Source organism: Schistocerca serialis, chromosome 1, assembly GCF_023864345.2.
Source record: "Schistocerca serialis cubense isolate TAMUIC-IGC-003099 chromosome 1, iqSchSeri2.2, whole genome shotgun sequence".
In the NCBI taxonomy this organism is placed as follows: Eukaryota; Metazoa; Arthropoda; class Insecta; order Orthoptera; family Acrididae; genus Schistocerca; species Schistocerca serialis.
Window position 1 is genome coordinate 846,954,602 of NC_064638.1, and position 18,704 is coordinate 846,973,305.

At 45.5% G+C, this 18,704-nt stretch overlaps 1 protein-coding gene across 1 annotated transcript in view; it reads right to left on the reverse strand.

Annotated features, from left to right (window-relative positions):
- Positions 1-18,704, reverse strand: part of LOC126439847 (uncharacterized) — a 604,845-nt gene that overhangs the window by 342,911 nt on the left and 243,230 nt on the right. Inside the window, 8 exon segments of the mRNA XM_050090598.1 lie at positions 1,605-1,801; positions 3,365-3,629; positions 6,143-6,398; positions 6,486-6,636; positions 9,342-9,775; positions 11,075-11,459; positions 14,662-14,850; positions 18,133-18,541. Of these exon segments, the coding sequence (XP_049946555.1) occupies positions 1,605-1,801; positions 3,365-3,629; positions 6,143-6,398; positions 6,486-6,636; positions 9,342-9,775; positions 11,075-11,459; positions 14,662-14,850; positions 18,133-18,541 (2,286 nt within the window).

Below are 18,704 nucleotides of genomic sequence, written 5' to 3' on the forward strand. Positions count from 1 at the left end.
TCCTTCTTGCCATTGTTGCGTTCGCGGACTTCACTGTTACACCAGTGAGTTTGTTTCACCGTTGGAATGACATTGCCCGAAAAAATGCGTAGAGCAGCATTAACAGGGAAACGTGGCACCCATTCGACCGGCCTGCTCGGCTCCGGTGGCGGCAAACACAACTCCCCGTGCGTACCGTCTTCAGATAAATGGATCTCCCATAGATTCCAAGGCGCCCTTCGTTACATCAAAGAATTGCGTTGTGCATTTCCTACGATTATACGCCACTGCTTTATGGTAGGGATTTGTCCATTCTGAGAACTATCGTTAGACGGCATATGGTGAATAAATAAAAAGAACAAGTAAAAAGTGTGTACGAAAGTGGATAATGCGGATAGCGCACTGATGACTCTGTGCATGGTGAAACAAATCGGCTGGTCGGAAGAACTGCGAGTCGTTGGGACAAGAGAGTTAAAAACCTTTGTTAGAACCAATGTTTGATTGCTGACAGGACAAGAGAAATTGTCGACGCGAGATGTAGGGAAGGAACACATTTAGTCACAAGCTGTAAGTATGCACGAAGTAAAATAAATAAAATACGAGGGGGCTTCAGGAGTAAGCCATACATTATTATGGCAGGACAAGTAACTTGTATTGAATGCAGCTCTACGAAGTAGCAGAGGTAAATGACACTATACCAATCGTTCAATCCCTCGACGCTAGGAATTCGCTTCTTGGTCATTCGCGACCAGCTCATCGTTGGGGAATTAGCGATTGTAGCGAATCGGTTCCTCGACTGTTCGGACACTGCCGTCTGTGATCGAAGTCGACTACCTTCGCTCCCGATCAGCATCATCCACGTCTATGCGGACTTTGTCAAAATGTTGGCACCATGTCACTACAGCTAAAAGCGACATTGCACTTGGTCCATACACCGCCAAATATTACTGTAAATCTCTGTACAAGTGAAATGTTTCGCGCGCAAGAATTGTACTGTTCTGCATACTTCAACTTTGGTATACCGTACTTTTCCAGTTGCCGCGTTATTTCACTCGCACGCTATGATGCACCTTTTAATCATAACGCAGTAGAACTCTGCAGGAAAAACAGAATACGTACTTTCTTCTGACAATGCGCCACTACTGTTTCGCAATGACCTTAGTGTGGGACGACATGTGTAACTTACTGTTTGAAACTGCCCAACTGAAAAGTTCGGATGCCTTAAGGTAGTATTTCCCATTTATTGTAATTTGTCAAAGTGTTCTTGCTCTCTCTGTCTATTCAGCGCTAAAATCCAATTGCGATAGCGAGATAGGATGTGCAATTACGAACAACTGTGTCTCGTCCTTTCTTTCTTTTAAAACATTAATTATACCACTGCGGAACGTTGTTACATGTGCGCGCTTCCCAGGAAGCAAGCTCATTTAACTTACCTTTTTGTGGTTTACTTGATATACAATGGCGTATTCAGTCCTGTGTTCTGCGTTAAAGGGATTGAAGTGCGTGTTCGGTAAGAACTGGGAGTGGCATTAGCGGAATGAGAGCATTTTGTACAGTGAGGAAGTGGTCTGCAGCCTGCCGCTGGCGTATACAGAAGTGGAACACTAAGGCAGGAGCTTGCTTACCTGTCCAAGGGCGTTCTCCACACACTTCTCGTTGTCCGCGCAGTCGCTGTCAGCTCGGCAGCGCACCTCTTGTATGCAGATGCTGTTCTGGCACAGTTGTTTCTCCGGGCAGTCGGAGTTGGCCTTACATGTGGGCTGGCACACACCTTGTATACACAGCTGGTCCGTGAGGCATTCGCGGGCCGAAGTACATTGTGCTGCGGAACAAAGGGAAAAAAATGGCAGTCAGTATTCTCTGCCGACCACTGAAGATTGCCTTGTGAACAATGAACGTCGTTGCTGATTGTACGGGAATCATATAAACGATAAAGTCCTGAAATGATTCAGTATACAAGTATTACTGTTGAGAAAGCCCATATATTCTCAGCTTCTGTTAGCTGTGTCTGTGGCTTTTAACTGTTTATGGAAGCAAAATATAAATAAGAAAGCAGCCTAGCTTTCCCCTCGGTTCGAGAAAAATCACGCAGGAACAACAAATATATGTACACGACAAACGGAAGCTCATTCACGTTGATAATGCAATTCCAATCTGACTAATTCTGATATTCGTGCGATTGTCTATTCCCATACCGATCGTTGATACACAATTTTACGTGAGAGCTTTGTTACGACCAATAAAACGTAAGAGATGGGCAAAATCAAAATGTAACGACACGCCTTGCTGCCCTACCTGTGTTTGTGCCGAAAAACTACGGTGTAGTCCTTCTTGTTTCGTCAGTGTTTCATGTTAAAGAGTATACCTATATTATATATGCACAGCGAAAAACGCTTATGTATTTCCGTTGTTACGAATGATTAGGTGAAATTATATTATCGGATTAGGAGATACTTTATTCTCCTCTAATGTTTCATAAGACTGAATTCCACTGGGCTATCACTAAGATTTATGCTAACGATTTTGAAAGAACATTTTTTTTTCTTCTTTTTTCCATTGCATCGTATGAAATGTGCAATGCACGTCGCGCAGAGTAGTAGAAAACTAATTCCCTATTCAGTTTGTCTCTCCAAGTACCAGTGGTTTTCTGCATACGTTTCCTACGCGACTGGCAGACATATGTAAATACGGAACTACCCAAGATGTAATGCATGATTTGTGAATAATCTCTAAAATCAGCATCCCTTTAGTCTGAAAGTGAGATAATTAGTCGTCACTCAAATAATGAGTTTCAGTCTGTCTATACCTACGTTCTTAACGCAACAGATTTCAGTAACGCTAAAAGGTCAAAAATTATTTCAGCATTAGGAACTTCGATAGTAATGTTAGTCTTGGAAAAAGTGCAAAGTAGAAGACATTTCCAATTGTTTAGCCGGATTTTTGTAACCATTTTATGGCACAACATTTTAACACCCGAACCTAGTCTTCTTCGGATGCTGCGGTGCGACCGTTTTACGAGGGACATAGAGTTTTAATTATCAGATCAAAAAATTAAATTGCTAATTAATATTTTCTTTTGTTTGTAGGTACATGTTCCTAGCGATGGCACCCATTGGCGCCCAAAGGTGTTACGGGCGCTAGTTTCACTGTGTCGCAGGACTGCAGGCATATACTTGCAAACAAAAAAATAAATAAATATTTTTTCGAGATTCCGGTTAAAACTTCATGACCACCCCTCGTAGAGAAATGCGTTGCTCGCAGAGTCTCTGTAAAGAGTCCAGGCAGCGAACAAACCTCCAACTGCAGCCCGCAGAATTTGCCGAAATGTTATGAGGGATACCAGTATCACCTAATGCAGAGTGCGCTCGGCAGACGTGATACTCACACTTGCAGAGTCCGTTGTTGCAGGCGGCGCCGGCGGCGCACTGGGCGTCGCTGGCGCAGTACTGGAGGTCGACGCAACCGAGGCGCGGGTCGCCGGTGGTGCCGGGCCGGCACGAGCAGACGCCCGCGTGGTTGTCGGCCACGCAGTCGGCCTGCGCGCCGCACACGCTCGCCACCGAGCAGGGGTCCACGCAGCGAGAGTCCACACAAGCGCGGGACGCCGGGCAGTCGGCGTTCTCGGAGCACTCCAGCTTCACGCACTCCACCTGCGCAAGCCGAGATACTCCTAGTGTAACAGCTTCAACAAGCGGCTCAACGTATCATCTTCCTGCTTCAGTAGCTGCAAGTGCAGTGTAAACTCAAACCATTTTTGCCCGTTCTACTACTCCCCTTCTGTCATTTCACAGGTAGTGTCCTTCAAACAGACCCGTTACAGCGAAGCCAATTGAAGCGGTACTCTCAACCATTAGTGGACTTGTATTCGGGACCACATATGCCATTCTTTAAGTGCGAGTTCTAAATATCTGAATTGTGCTGATTTTATTTCTGTGTATGATTTTCGGTCATCATAAGCACTCTTATATGGGGTACTATTTTAGTATGATATTTGTTATAAGGAATGGCTAATTACTGATCAACAGTTACCTTTACCTCATAGACCTAAAGTACACGAAAAAATAAGATCGTAGGATGGAAACAACATACAAATCAAATGTGCAAAAAATCAAAGTATGTAGTGATATATGTCTGGCATCCCCACCTTAACCTCTGTATAGATTTCAACTAAATTTGGCACACAAACAGCAAACTTCACGAGCATCAGCAGTGTGTGGTTTATAACCTCCTACCTCACCAGGTGTTTTGTGTGGGAATGGTATTCGTCTTCCTTGTCAACTTACTTTGCGACGCAGCCTATATGTCAGGGGAAACAGTTTTACATTTGACATGTGGAGTGTCCTGCACAACAGGTGTGTCGTGTTGTAGTAGTAAAAAAATGGCTCTGAGCACTATGGGACGTAACATCTATGGTCATCAGTCCCCCAGAACTTAGAACTACTTAAACCTAACTAACCTAAGGACAACACACAACACCCAGTCATCACGAGGCAGAGAAAATCCCTGACCCCGCCGGGGTTGTAGTAGTATCAGCCTGCCTTATCAACCTGTTTTCCAGGGGCTACACTTGAAGATAGGCACAGCTGATGAAACGATGAGATGGTTAGAGATGGGAGGGAGAGAGAGAGTGTGGACTAGCTGTTGGACGTAGAGGACTGGGTGGAGTAAATAGCCAGAGAGTTGGATGTCGAGGGGCAGAGAGAGAGAGAGAGAGGGGGGGGTGGGAGCAGGAGGAGATGGACAGAGCGAGTGTAGAGGAAGAGGCGACATAGACAGGGGTTGGAGGAGATAGAGAGAGGAGAGAGGAAGGGATGGACAGAGAGAGGTGGAAGGGGAGGTGGTTAGAGAGAGAGGGGGAGGGGATTAGGAGAGAAGGAGGGGTATAAGATATAGTTGGAGAGAGGGAGTAGAAGAGATGGACAAAGAGGTGGAAGAAGGAGATGGACAGAGAGTACCGGGAAGATGAGATGCACGATAGAGGTGGGGAAATGAGGGAGCAGAGAGACGAGAGACGGGGGGGAGGAAGAGGTGATGTGTGCAGTATATGTGCCGAATACGTTTGCGAACAAAGCCAAGGGGAAAAGGCTAGTGTTGTTATAAAACAAGCAGATTCAAAACAGATATTTGTGTGGCTGTAAAGGGTCCAGCCAAACCAGATATTACGATGATCAAGCACTTCGTGTTTATGAAATATGTATCACCAGTCGCATGTTATTGGAATCTTTTGATAGGTTACAAACTATCTGTCAAATGACGACATTTCTCTTTCTTTTAGTATTACATATTTTGAGTATAAGTGAGGAAGAAGAGTTTGATATATTACTGAAGAGCCACTGCATGTATAGTACACCTCACTGTTGTTAAACATCATAAGCGATAGGGAGTACTAAAACTAGATTGACTCTTATGAGCCACAATACCCTTTCTGTTGAGATTTGACGCAGAAAGACTTATGCACACATATTATAATTCTAGATATACCTTATACTTAAATGAAATAATACGCAATATGTTTAATTAAGGAGGTGAAGTTCTGTGATAGGTGTTACATGAGTAACGTCGTTTTCTGAGGGAAAGAAACGGTTGGCAAAACAAGCCAGTGTATTTAAATTTGTATAGCTTTCTAAAAATCATTGTGCACGTTCTGCTTCATTAGAAAGAACCCAGCGCACTAAACGTGTTCGTCTGTAGAACAAAAAAATTCGAATGTATATGTCCACCTCTATGAATAAGGCACACTTGGTATGTCAGCTGTGTCAGATCAGTGTCAGCTTCCAGCTTCGTCTTCTGACAAATCACTGACGGTCTTGTGCGGTTAGTGAACCATGTTATATTGCCAATAAAAGACATACAGTAAGATTCTTAGATGAGTTTGCGATCGTTATGAACTTTTGCTAGTAATAATGTCACGATTGGTATTGTATCTTTTATTTATTACATACTTGACGTGTTTCAGGTGCTGTCGTCGTTAGAACTTGGGAACGAACTTTGTTTCAGAAATTGTAAGTTTTGTAACTAATGATGGCAGTAGTCGAAACATGACAATAATGTAATAAATAAAAAAATACATTACGCGGTTTAAACAGTGTTATTCTTAAAAACACGACGTTATCGTTGGTTGTTTTTGATGATGAGGACGTGAGGCAGCGACCGAAACGCGTACCTTGGGGTCGCCCCTGGTCTGCTGGGGGCAGCGGCAGAGCGGCAGGTGGTCCTGCACGAGGCACTCGGCGTTGGCGCCGCAGACGGGCGCGGCCGCCTCGCACGGGCTGCGGCAGCGGTTGTCGACGCAGGCGGCGCTGCTGTGGCAGTCGGCGTCGCCGAGGCACTCGCCGGGCTTGCGGCAGCCGCCGCGCACCGGGTCGCCCACCAGCCCGTCGGCGCACTCGCACGAGAAGCTGCCCGGCGCGTTCCGGCACCTGCGGCACACACACCGGCACGCGCGTCAAGCACACTTTTCACTCTGCCACACTGCGTACCGCACACTCTGAAGCTGGACTACTTACACGGCTGTGCTGTGGCACGGGCTCGAGGCGCACTCGTCGACGTCGGCGCACTTTCCGTTGAGCAGGGTGTAGCCCTCAAAGCAGGAACACGTGGCTTCGTGGTTTTGAACTTTGCAAGATCCTCTGCCGCAGTTGACTTGGTCGCACGGATCTGCCCCAAAGAAAAGAAAACCACAATTTTACAACTTCAGAACTGCTTCCAAATCAGACAGTTAAGTGTCGATAAGAGAATGTAGCTGACTTTCAGTAAAAATAACCATGTCCCACCATCGAAAAGAAGAAATGGGAACAAATTTATTCTTCGATAATGGAAGAATGTCGTGTGAGGAGGGCCTCCCGTCGGGTAGACCGCTCGCCTGGTGCAAGTCTTTCGTTTTGACGCCACTTCGCCGACTTGCGCGTCGATGGGGATGAAATGATGATGTTCAGGACAACACAACACCCAGTCCCTGAGCGGAGAAAATCTCCGACCCAGCCGGGAATCGAACCGGGGCCCTTAGGATTGACAGTCTGTCAAATCTCAGTCTGGAAACATCCCCCAGGCTGTGGCTAAGCCATACCTCCGCAATATCCTTTCTTTCAGGAGTGATAGTTCTGCAAGGTTCGCAGGAGAGCTTCTGTGAAGTTTGGAAGGTAGGAGACGAGGTACTGGCAGAAGTACAGCTGTGAGGACGGGGCGTGAGTCGTGCTTGGGTAGCTCAGTTGGTAGAGCACTTGCCCGGAAAGGCAAAGGTCCTGAGTTCGAGTCTCGGTCCGGCACACAGTTTTAATCTGCCAGGAAGTTTCATATCAGCGCATACTCCGCTGCAGAGTGAAAATCTCATTCTGGAAACAGTCTGTCGCGCTGACCACTCAGCTACCGGGGGCGGACTTCTTCGATAATGATAGAATAATACATGATTATTGTTGATCTCTAGCAAGTGTAAACAGTTATGGCAAGTAGGAATGAGGGGAAACATGATGATACAGTAAACAGAAATTAGAATGCATAATGGTGTTGAATTTCCGTATTCACCCACTACGTACAAGCGATACGTACCATCTTCCTTAGGTATGAATACATCTCAGACATATCATTTTTATGCAGTTACGGATCTATGACACGACGAGAGCAAGACCACTAGTTTCATCTGATTGCAAATACCACCGAGTGTAACGTAGCAGCTACGAAACTTCTAGAAAGCCGGTGTTGTGAGACAGTTCCATCTATGGAATACATCAAGTAGTCACGAAATCGAGATATCTAGTGGTGGCGCTAAGACCTGCAAGAACAAATATACTGGAGCTCTCGAAAGGTGGGTGTTCACTCTCGATCCCCAGATGGAATGCAGATTCTGTCCCTTTGTTGATATTCGGTACAGGCAATATTTCTCTAGAAGTTATGCTTTTTTCTAGATTTACTCCACTGATCGATTTTGAGGCGCTGCTAATGGAGAAGGAGGCCTTTGTTTTGTATAATTTACATGTTGCAGACAACTTTAATCTTACGTCCTCAGGTAAGTTTTTGTATAACTCTGCGGTAGCCAATAACAGCCCCGCCATCTAGACTTTCCCCTTACAATGCCAAAAGCTGTCGTCATCCGCGATTAAGGTGAAATGATTGGTAACACCTGAAAAAACGTTCACTCGTAGTGTCTTGCAAGGGGCTGTGGCGAGAGTAACGGCGAAGACTACACCAGTCAATGGGGCCAATGGCGCCAGGCAATCACCATGGAGTTCGAAGGAGTAGCCCTCTCTGTTAGGATTGGTGTACAGAGAATCTTTATACTGGAGGAAGGTACGTTATCGCTAGTAGTCAAAGGCTGCAGAAATGAAGGGGTTTGGTGCAGTAATTGCGATGCTACCTGCACGGATGTTGGGGACAAATTTAACGGCTGTAATACTGCAATTAGAAGGTAACAGGAAACCAATATGTTATCTATCCTCAGTAGATGCATTCCTCTCCAGAAATGTTCTCAGCTCATGGTCAAGCGATAAGCTTTGCTGCCTTCTAGGCACTGGGGTTGCATGTTCGATTCTCGGTCATGTAGGAGATTTTCTCTGCTCGGGGACTAGGTGTCGTGCTGTCATCATCATCACCATCATCATCATCATCATCATCATCATCATCAATGACGCGCAAGTCGCCTAAATGGCGTCAATAGAAAATACCAGTTGGCCGACCTACTCCTGGTCAACAATGCCATGTGATCAGTACATTTCTTCCAAAATGACATGATGGTTTACTGCTAGGTAAAGTATTCCGGTGGTAAAGTGGTTCCCCCATTCAGATCTCCGAGTTAAAAAATTCCGATCTCAGTACTACAATTTTTAACTACGCAAAGTAACGGCCAACAATAAACAGTAAAGTCGACGCAATGGTGCAGGTCAAGTCAGACAAGACTGCAGATTGGCCGGTAGTCAGGGGAGATAAACCGAAAACGTTATCAATAATTCTTGACAACATTTCTCGTAGAGAATAGCGATATGGCAAGAAGTACTTTAAAAATCCACACAAACTGTGTCGACCAGAAAAACGTTTATTTGGCCGGTAACCAATTTCTGTCAGTTTTTGACCATCGTCAGACTCTTATACCTCGATGATAGGCGGTGACGGTGAATGGAGTGGGTGTTGACATTCGTGGAGTTACAAGCCCCGCTCCATTTACCGCCACCGCCTACCACTATGGTATGAAGATGGTCAAAAACTGACCGAAACCAGTTACAAAAGGTTATTTCAACTGTTACGCAGTTCTTTTAGATATTTCCCCATATAATAACCAATACAGGATACCCGTTTCATTATACAAGTCAGCACAAAAGAAAATCAGATAATTCTGAGGGAAAGGTAGGCGTGCAGAAGGTGCGGCAACTCACCGATACACTTGTAGCTGCGCTGGTCGCAGGTCTTGTCGCGGGCGCAGTCCTCGCTGGTGGTGCACTCGACCTTGAAGCAGCCGACGTCAGAGTCGGTGGGGTCGCCGAGGTGCCCCGGCGGGCAGCTGCAGACGGCGGCGTGGTCGAACACGTTGCAGAGCGCGGACGGCCCGCAGGGGGCGGCGGCGCACGGGTCGGAGCAGCGGCCGACCTGGCACGCCAGGTTGTCGGCGCAGTCGGCGCTGTCGTCGCAGGAGCCGGGCGCGCGGCAGCCGGGCTCGAGGAAGGGGTCGCCCACGCTGCCGGCCGGGCACTGGCAGCGGAACGAGCCCGCCGTGTTAACGCACTCGGCGCTGTGGTGGCACGGCGCGTCCTCGCACTCGTCCACGTCCACGCAGCCGCCGGCCGGGCCCGACGTGAAGCCCACGCCGCACCTGCCACCGAGTGCTCTTTCGAGTGCGCACGCCACTGAGCGGGAAACAGTGGGAGAGGCGGCGAGGGAGATGGGCGCTGGAGAGATTTCTTACAGGGACGCACAAATTGAAAAGTGTGTGGGAGAGGAGACATGTTACTGGGACGTATACTACGAGATCCGGAAAAAGTTACAAGGGTCGATCAAAAAGTTTCTGTTCGAAGGCCGTATAGTCCAGAATCGGTACGCCAGTCAGGCAGAATCGCCGTGAGCATTGAGGTAATCATCCCACCGATGCACCAGATTGAAGATACCCGTTTGGTAAAACACCGTGTCCTACTGCTTGGAGAAGTTCGTAATTAGTTGCTGCTCATCCTAGTCCGACAGGTATCATCAACCCTTCGATGCCTTTTTCTAAGGGACCAAAGGTGTGATAAACGCATGGTAAGAGATTAGGGCTATAGGGAGAGTTCTCGAGTGTCTCCCATTTGGGTTTCTGCTTTACGACATTTGCGATATCGGGACGCGAGTTATCGTGAAGCAGCAGCACTCTTGGCGCCCCATTCCACAAATGACTTGCTGCCCCATACACGTTCTTCATTCTCCGATGGAGTCCTCCGGCAGCCAAGAAAAGAAGAACAGCACGTTGGTTCTGCATTTGGCAACAACGTCGCCATAGTCCACGTTTCGCTTTTTACCGCATGCACGTCGGAAAGATAGGAATGCCACACTTATCCCTTGCCTAAATGTCGAAGCTTGTGTACCCACGTCGGAGACAACACAACGTTGGATATAAGCTGCAGCAACGCCTTCAAACTGAAACTTTTTGATCGCTCCATGTATCTTGGGACCTGAAGATGCTGCAGAACAGAAAAATCGAGGAGGTAGAAAAAGTAATTCTCAAAGCGGGAGACGACGCAGGGAATAGACAGTTATGGAGAGGTTTCAATCGCTTGTGAATACTCAGTATAGTGAATTTTTGTCTAGAAGTTGCGCTTGTTTGTGAATAAACTACATTGATCCATTTCGAGCGCTCGCGGAGCTTTCCGGCAGTCGTTCTTCCCGCGAACCATACGAGACTGGAACCGGAAAGGGAGGTAATGACAGTGGCACGTAAAGTGCCCTCCGCCACACACCGTTGGGTGGCTTTCAGAGTATAAATATAGATGTAAATACGGTGGAAGAACCCTCCTTTAGTTAGAGAGGAGTCTCTCTTTCGGCAGTATTCAGTGGTATCTGGGAACGCAGCATATTGAGATTGAGACATTGAAGAGGTCGTACGAGTAACAAGGGCTCGGATAGTAGCGCCGGAGGTACGCACCTGCACTTTCCGCGGAGGCAGACTTGTCCGAGCGAGCAGTCCTGGTCGGTGGCGCAGCCGGGCCGGCAGACGCCCTCGTCGCAGATCTCGGCGGGCAGGCAGTTGCTGGCGGCGTGGCAGACGCGCACGCAGTGTCCCAGCTCGCCGCAGCGCTCGCCGAGCGCGCAGCCGCGGTCGCACGGCCACACGCAGAGGCCGGCGGGCGAGCAGGCGTAGCCGGGCGCGGGGCAGTCGCCGGGCGCGTGGCACGCGGCCGGCTGGCGCACGCAGCCCTGCTGGGGCGCCGGGCTGCCCGCGAAGCCCGCCGGGCACCGGCACTCCGTCGCGTGCTCCACGCACCGGCACTCCGCGTTCGGCCCGCACGCGCCCTCGCGCAGGCACGGGTCTGCAAACCGCAACACTACACTTCAGCGCCACGCTCGCAAGCGGCGCCGCTAAACTACAGTAGTACCGTGCTCTCGTTACATTCCAGAGCACTTTACAATGTCTCCTCTGATATCTTGCAGCTTCCAGCATGGTAGGAGAAATGACGGCGTCGTCCGGTAAGATTGTCTCGGAGAAAAATAAATAACATTAATATATACGAAGATGGTATCTGTTCTTTCGAACATGTCCGAAAGAACAGATACCATCGGTGACCATGCAGCTCATTAGAATGAAATTACAATGAAATGAACACCCTTAGCTGCTTACAGGAGTTGACATATGTCAACGGGGACAGACGAAAATGTGTGCCCCGATCGAAAGAACAGATACCATCTTAGTATATATATAGTTAAGGCTCACCGGCCACTTGACCATCTTCTTCTTCTGTGCGAGTGCACAAACAGTGCCCGAACTCTTACGGGAATCGGCAACGCGCCGCAAGTAATGAGTATAATGGGCGGGGGCACTACGAATGTAGTGCGGGACAATACGTTGAGAATGTGGGTTTCGCGGGAGGCGTACCAGAGATAAATCCCTGCAGCCGCGCTATCCTCTGTGTCCTCGGTGGCTCAGATGGACGCCGGCACGGTAGCTCAGCGTGTTCGGTCAGAGGGTTTAGCTACCATCTGTAATAAAAAAAAACTGAGTGAACGAATCAACGAGCAACCTGAACGACTGTCATCTGACGTCCACCACGAACAAATTCAACGATCAGTAAAAAAAAAAAAAAAAAAAAAAAAAAATATGGATAGAGCGTCTGCCAACTTGGCAGCAGATCCCGGGTTCGAGTCCCGGCCAGAGCACACATTTTCGTCTGTCCCCGTTGACATATGTCAACGCCTGTAAGCAGCTAAGGCTGTTCATTTCATTGTAAATAACATTAATTCATTTAGAGACGTTCCCTGTTTCCAGCTGTCACTAATAGGACTCTCTGTGAAGTGCAGCTTCCTACCAGGACTTTTCCAGTGGATGCTAGAAAATACTTACTGTCCCTGGAAAGTCACAAGCCCTTAAGCCAGCCTAGTAATCCTTGCCTACTACCTACTTACAGTAATACCGGCCCAGCATCTCGCTGCAGAACAAAGCCGATTTCTACCAGATACCGGAAACCAGCTGTGGTGTAGACAGTAGCAAACAGGCCGAGACAACAAGCTTTCTCGAAGTTGCTGTCTGTTTCAAGATCTTGACGCTTCGTTCTCAGAACGTGGACATCAGTACATAGCACTTTCACATTTTCATTGAATACGGTATTTTATACCTGAAGATGAAGCTTTGTGTCTTAGAAATCGATTGCTATTAAAATGGAAGGCATAGATTATAGCTGTTTCGATACAGAGCTTAAAACTGAAAAATTGTATTGAAATTTAGCCATGCAAATGTCTTTCCTCTGTTTTCCAAAATCTGTTTAATAAAGTTTCCACATACTGACCGGAGAATACACACAGAGTGTAACAAATGTAAGTGCAGATGTCTCTATTGCTGACTTAGGTCGGTGTACTCAACAAAATTATATCAGTATTCATGTCATTTGCAGACTAATAAGTATAGCTATTACTAGTGGTATGTTTTTATGTTGTATAGTAGCTCCAAGTAGATATGGCAAGAACAAGCCAATAACGTTTATTTTCCCCTGGTCACAGGTCAGGAATTGAAGTGTGGACTCGTGGATGTAAAACGGTTAGTCTGTACTGACAGGGGAAGTCCACTTATTGGTGAAGTTACGACCGTGCAGGAGATATGAGGTCGTAAAGTTCGTGACGTGTTTGTGGGAAGACTGCTCGACGCAGAGAAGTAACCAACACACTGGCATATTAAGGTAACAATATAAAAATATCTGCACTTATACCCGTTACACGCTGTATTTTAAAGTTTGTCTGTTTACTGTTAACTTCTATTTCATTTTTAGTTTTAGTTTTATACTTTCATTTTAATGCTTATTGTTATTATTATTGTTATTTCAGCTCTGTAGCCTCTTATAACAGATAATTTTTCAAGTAATCAATTGCTGGAACATACACACTTTAGTTTTACTTACTTATCGTGTAACAAGTAGTAAAAAACCTTGCGACCATGATCTATTATTTAAATGTTGGTAACGTATTTATAGATAGTAATAAATAAATTAATGTCTGAAAATAGAACAGTTTGTGAAGCTGGGTGGGCCACAAAAACCGAATTCCACATGGAAGAATATATTCCACCTTGCCTTTGCTACAAAACAAATGAATAATGTTATGCAGCTCACTGAGGAGTGCTATTTCTCTCCTGTAGGGTGTGGTAGGCACGCGCTCAGAGGATCTCTAAACCCATTATCATTGTGAAATGACAGACCCGTGTCATTAGAGAGTGGCGCACCTAGCAGGAATTTATCGACCGGGCTGCTGGTTTCAAGAACAATATGTAGGCTATCTTCATTCGTTTCGAATGGGCGAGTGACGTCTTCTATGTGTAATTTGGCGTAAAGTTAGCAATAAATATTGAAATTTTATGTAAAACACTATTTTTGCTGAACTATGAAACTCCACTGCACTTGCACTCCTAGCACCATTATGGAACGGCAATTTCTCGTACCAGGAAGTTGCCCTGGTTGCCTGCTTTCCAGGCGGAATTTTGGTAGCAAGCTTACAGAGTTAAATGCTTAACCACGTCATACCAACCATGCAGATGTTAATTTAAGATTACAGGAAGTTTATTCTTTCTTAAATAAACTGCTGATTTTCTCAGAGATGTCACGAAACGGTATCTTAGTTGAGTATGTGGTATATAAGATTTAGAAATGAAACCTTGCTTCATGCACTTTTGGACGTAGCATTCTTTCATATGACTTTTTGTCCGCGGTCTTTTTCGCCACCCACTATCCATATAATAATATTAATGCAATCGGTTCTTTTTCATGTAACAGGAATTATTATTGTTCTACAACAGCAATCAATGAGAGCAGGGATTTTATATATTTTGCGTTGTCTCCGCTGTCGCTCAATATTTTAACGGAAGAGTAATCTTAGCATAGTTTCCGAAGGTTTTACGAACAGAAATAGCATTGAATCAGCGTATTTATCTCCACCAGGGTAATAACAATTAGATTGTATGTCACACATTTACTGCAGCTACATTGGTTATGACTCTTCTTCCCAGGTGACGCAACGTGTAGACTCACTTACCTTGACATTTAGCGTTGATGCAAGCCTGGTTGCTGGGACACTCTTTGCTTGAGCGGCAGCCGAGAAGACAAGAGCCATTGGTGCAAGCAAGACCTTGAGGACACTGCGTGTGGCCCACGCACGGTAGCACGCACAGGCTGAGTACGCATTTCTCACCATTCGAGCAGTCGTCAGAGTTTCTGCAGGCAACTACAAAAACAAGACTCTCCTTAATCTATAGAAGTCAACGGACACAAAAAAATATGAAGGCGTAAGAAAATATTTTACTTTTGTTTGTAATAATGAATAACACAACATTTCAGTGATAATCGATGGCTAGTTTGATTTGAGCTTTCCATCTAAATTAAAGTTATAAAAAAAGTCAGTCCTTATGTGTTTACGTAGTATAGGTGGAGCAATAGCAGCTTTTGAAATCTGGAGTTAGTTACGAAACCAGAAGTGAAAGCAAGGAAATAAATGAAACATTATGCTGAAACATATTCCATTCTAAAAAAGCTTCCATCTTTAGTGCTGAATGTTCTCATGCAACGGACGAACCACCATCAATATTGTGATGTGCCGGAATTTGTTGGACACTGTGGAGGAGATTGGAATTGCTATTTAATCAGAATACTGAAGAATAACCTGGTGATCAGGAGCTCAAAATCTCTTTCCTCCTAATAGTGACCTTTTTCTCCTCTTCTTTCTTTTTCATGTTCTTATTGTTGTAAGACGTCAGTTTTTCAACTAATCTAATACTGTTCAACTCCACTTTCTATTTTTTCGCTTAACTACATCTCCCACAGCAAACATACTTGATAACCTCTAATCTTTGCAGGCCCCTACAGTTTATCTCTCACACTTACCCAAATACCAAGTTAACTGTTCGGAGGCCTCAGCAGGTGTTTCAGTAGTCGATCCCCTCACTTGCTAAGGCTTTCCCATCAATTGATTATAGCTTTCTTCTTTCCGAACTTTTCCACGATTTAGAACGCACTTCTTTCTCAGTTGCCTATCAATATACCTTAGCGGTCATGTGCAGAAGAACGATTTTTTGTCCGTATCTGTATGCTCCATATGTCTTTCTTGTTCCTGCAGTCTTGTCTAAACTTTCTTTTTTATTGCTATTCAGTTTCGTTTATCCTAAGACGAATTTATTAACTAAGTTCCTTGAACATTTCCTTAATAGCTACTTCTAAATATCGCTTCCGGTTGAAGGTACCATATCGTCTGTGAATCTTGGTATTGGTATCTGTCCATTTGAACCTTTATTTTTACTATCAAATTTCGTTTCACTTCATTCATTATGACTTTAATATAGGCTACAAGTCAAACAAGGAAATGTACTTTACATCCCTCTTAACGAGAATTTGTTTTTGTTAATTTTGCACTTTTATTACCCCGACTTGGTTTCTGTAGAAATTTTAAGTTACTCGTCGGCACGTTTTGCTCTTTGTTTTACGGACACCTTAAAGTGGCTGACATAAACCCAACTTTTCTGTATAACGAAAAACTATTTGAGGTATCTGTCTTTTTCTTTATTACACGTTTTGTTATCAAGTGAAAGTCGAATTGCCCCTTTGGTACCTTTCGTTCTGAAGCTGAATTAATTTTCTTGCAGTATCTTTCAAGCTTTTATTTCAGATTTTCTGGCCAGGTTCTATGACCTTCGGTTATTGGATTGATTGTTAGATAGTTCTCCCATTTCTTGAGTAAGGGCGTATGGCACTGATGTTGGTGATCCGCCTGTCGGGTGGGCTTTTTAAGCTCGTCCTCCATCTTGGCACTATTGTGAAAGAGTAGACCATATGCGACCGCTAGATATTACCTAACCACTTCGTTTCATTTTCATAATTATCAATAACAATAATTCACTGGAGAAACATTTACGGTGAACAGAAAGTTTTAAGGTATTGCGCATATAAAACTCAACGAAAAAGTGCCCCAAGGAGTTACTACTTTTTTGTGGTTTATTTCTTTTAGGACGAAAATTTACAACGTAAATTTCTCTCTATTTCGTAAACACTTTAAGACGGTCTCGGCCTTTCTTTTGCGTCCTTTTGTTCTCAGTATTCTTTTCGTCCTTGTTTGTATAATTGCATAGTTTATTTACATTTATTTTCTAGTATCTTCTTGTCTAATCTGCATTGATTTGTCTCATCTAGGTCAGGAGGCTATTCTTGAGTGTCCTACCTGACTTCTATTATCCCTTACGGAATCTTATACCTTTGTCAATCTTCAGGGTGGATTCTGCTTGCATCGTTTAGCTGTCGGACCGCGTACGGCTACAGCAGTTTTGGTGAAGAGCCGTTCTTTTGTAGGTACTTCTCTTACAGTTCAACATGGATGTCTAGTATACTGGCCCATCTAGGAGCTGCAGCTTAGTCATTTATTTTGTACAACTTGCAGGCTTTATACTCTTTTAGCACATAGCCACATTAATCAATATAATAAGGTTCTGTATTTACACATGCACTCCTCAAGCCACTGTAAAATGCATGGTGGAGGTATGTATTAGAGCAATGCGATCGATTCCCTTTTCTATTCTATAAATGTGTTCAGCGAGGGAAAATGACTATCTATATGCCTCTATTCGTCTTTTATGTTACTTATATGAGCGAGGTACATGTAAGGGGCAGTCATCTCAGAACACCAGTTCTCTAAATTTACAGAACGGGGTTTTACAAAAACTATGTCTTTTTTCTTTGAAGGATCCCCACTTACGTTCTCGAGTATTTCTATTACTTATGATTTATGTAATACAGCCAGCCGGTTACAACAAGATTTAACTTGGCATGGTTTCGACCCCGAATATGGGTGTCATCATCTGAAAAACCAAAAACAATTGTACGAGTATGTAGTGACAAATGAAAACACATTTGCGAATAATATGATCTCATCACACATGATTTCAAATATGATTTTATGAAGTTATTTTATATGAAAAGAGTAGTTTGCTCGAAAATCTATTTCATGTCACTAAATACAACTGTTTTTGGTTTTTCTGATGAAGACATCCATAATCGGTGTCGAAACCAGGTCAAGTCAAATCTTGTTGCAAGAGGTTGGCTGTATTATATTCAGCAAATCATATTCAAGTACGGTTGCTGGATCACAGTCATGTTGAAAATTGTAAGATTTCTGTTAGACTTTCGACCTGTTACGACTCCATTCTTCTCTGAATTTGTTTGCTGTCTGCCATCATCCCTACCTACTAAGAACACCAAACGCTGGAACAATACTCTAGAACAGGTCTCACTAGCGTCTTGTATGCGACTTTGTTTACAAATGCTTTCTCGGAACCATTCCAACAAATCTAAGTCCGCCATTTGCCGGTAGTGTGAATTAAGCCTATATACAGTTTTTTTTTCTTATGCTAAGCTCTTTAATAGGACGAGTGCAAGTTTCAAGTGTGAAGGAAAGAAGGACTGTGCGAGTAGACGACTAAGCGGGAGTTTGGGCTAGTTGAAGGTAGAAGAAGATGGAGCGTACCTTTGCATTGTCCTCCGTGGCAGATGTCGCCGAGACAGTCCTGGTCGCTGTTGCAGGGCGCGGGAGAGCGGATGCAGCCCCCGGAAACGCCGTAGGGCCCCGGCTGGAACTTGGCGGGGCAGGAGCAGACGGGCCGGTGAGCGCGCACCTCGCAGAGCGCGTTGGGCCCGCACGGCCGGCCGGCCTCGCAGGGGTTGATGCAGCGGCCGCCCTGGCAGGCGGCGGTGGCCGGGCAGTCGCGGTCTCCGGCCGGGCAGCGGCCCTCGGGCCGGCAGCCCGTCGTGTACGGGTCGCCCACCTGTCCGGCCGGGCAGCGGCACACGTGCCCGTCGCCGCCCGGCGCCGCTTCGCACGTCGCGCTCGGGTGGCACGGGCTCGGCTGGCACACGGCTCCCGGGGTGCACTCGATCTGTAGGCGCACGCAAACACTCGATTACAGACCTGCGTTACGCTTCGGAGACAAAAAATTACTATTTACGCAGCATATTGACGACAAGAAGACGGCAGCCCAGAAGATGGCCAGGTCATCGATTCCGTTCCTGAAGAGTAAGGATCTCAGCCCTAAGGCTAAA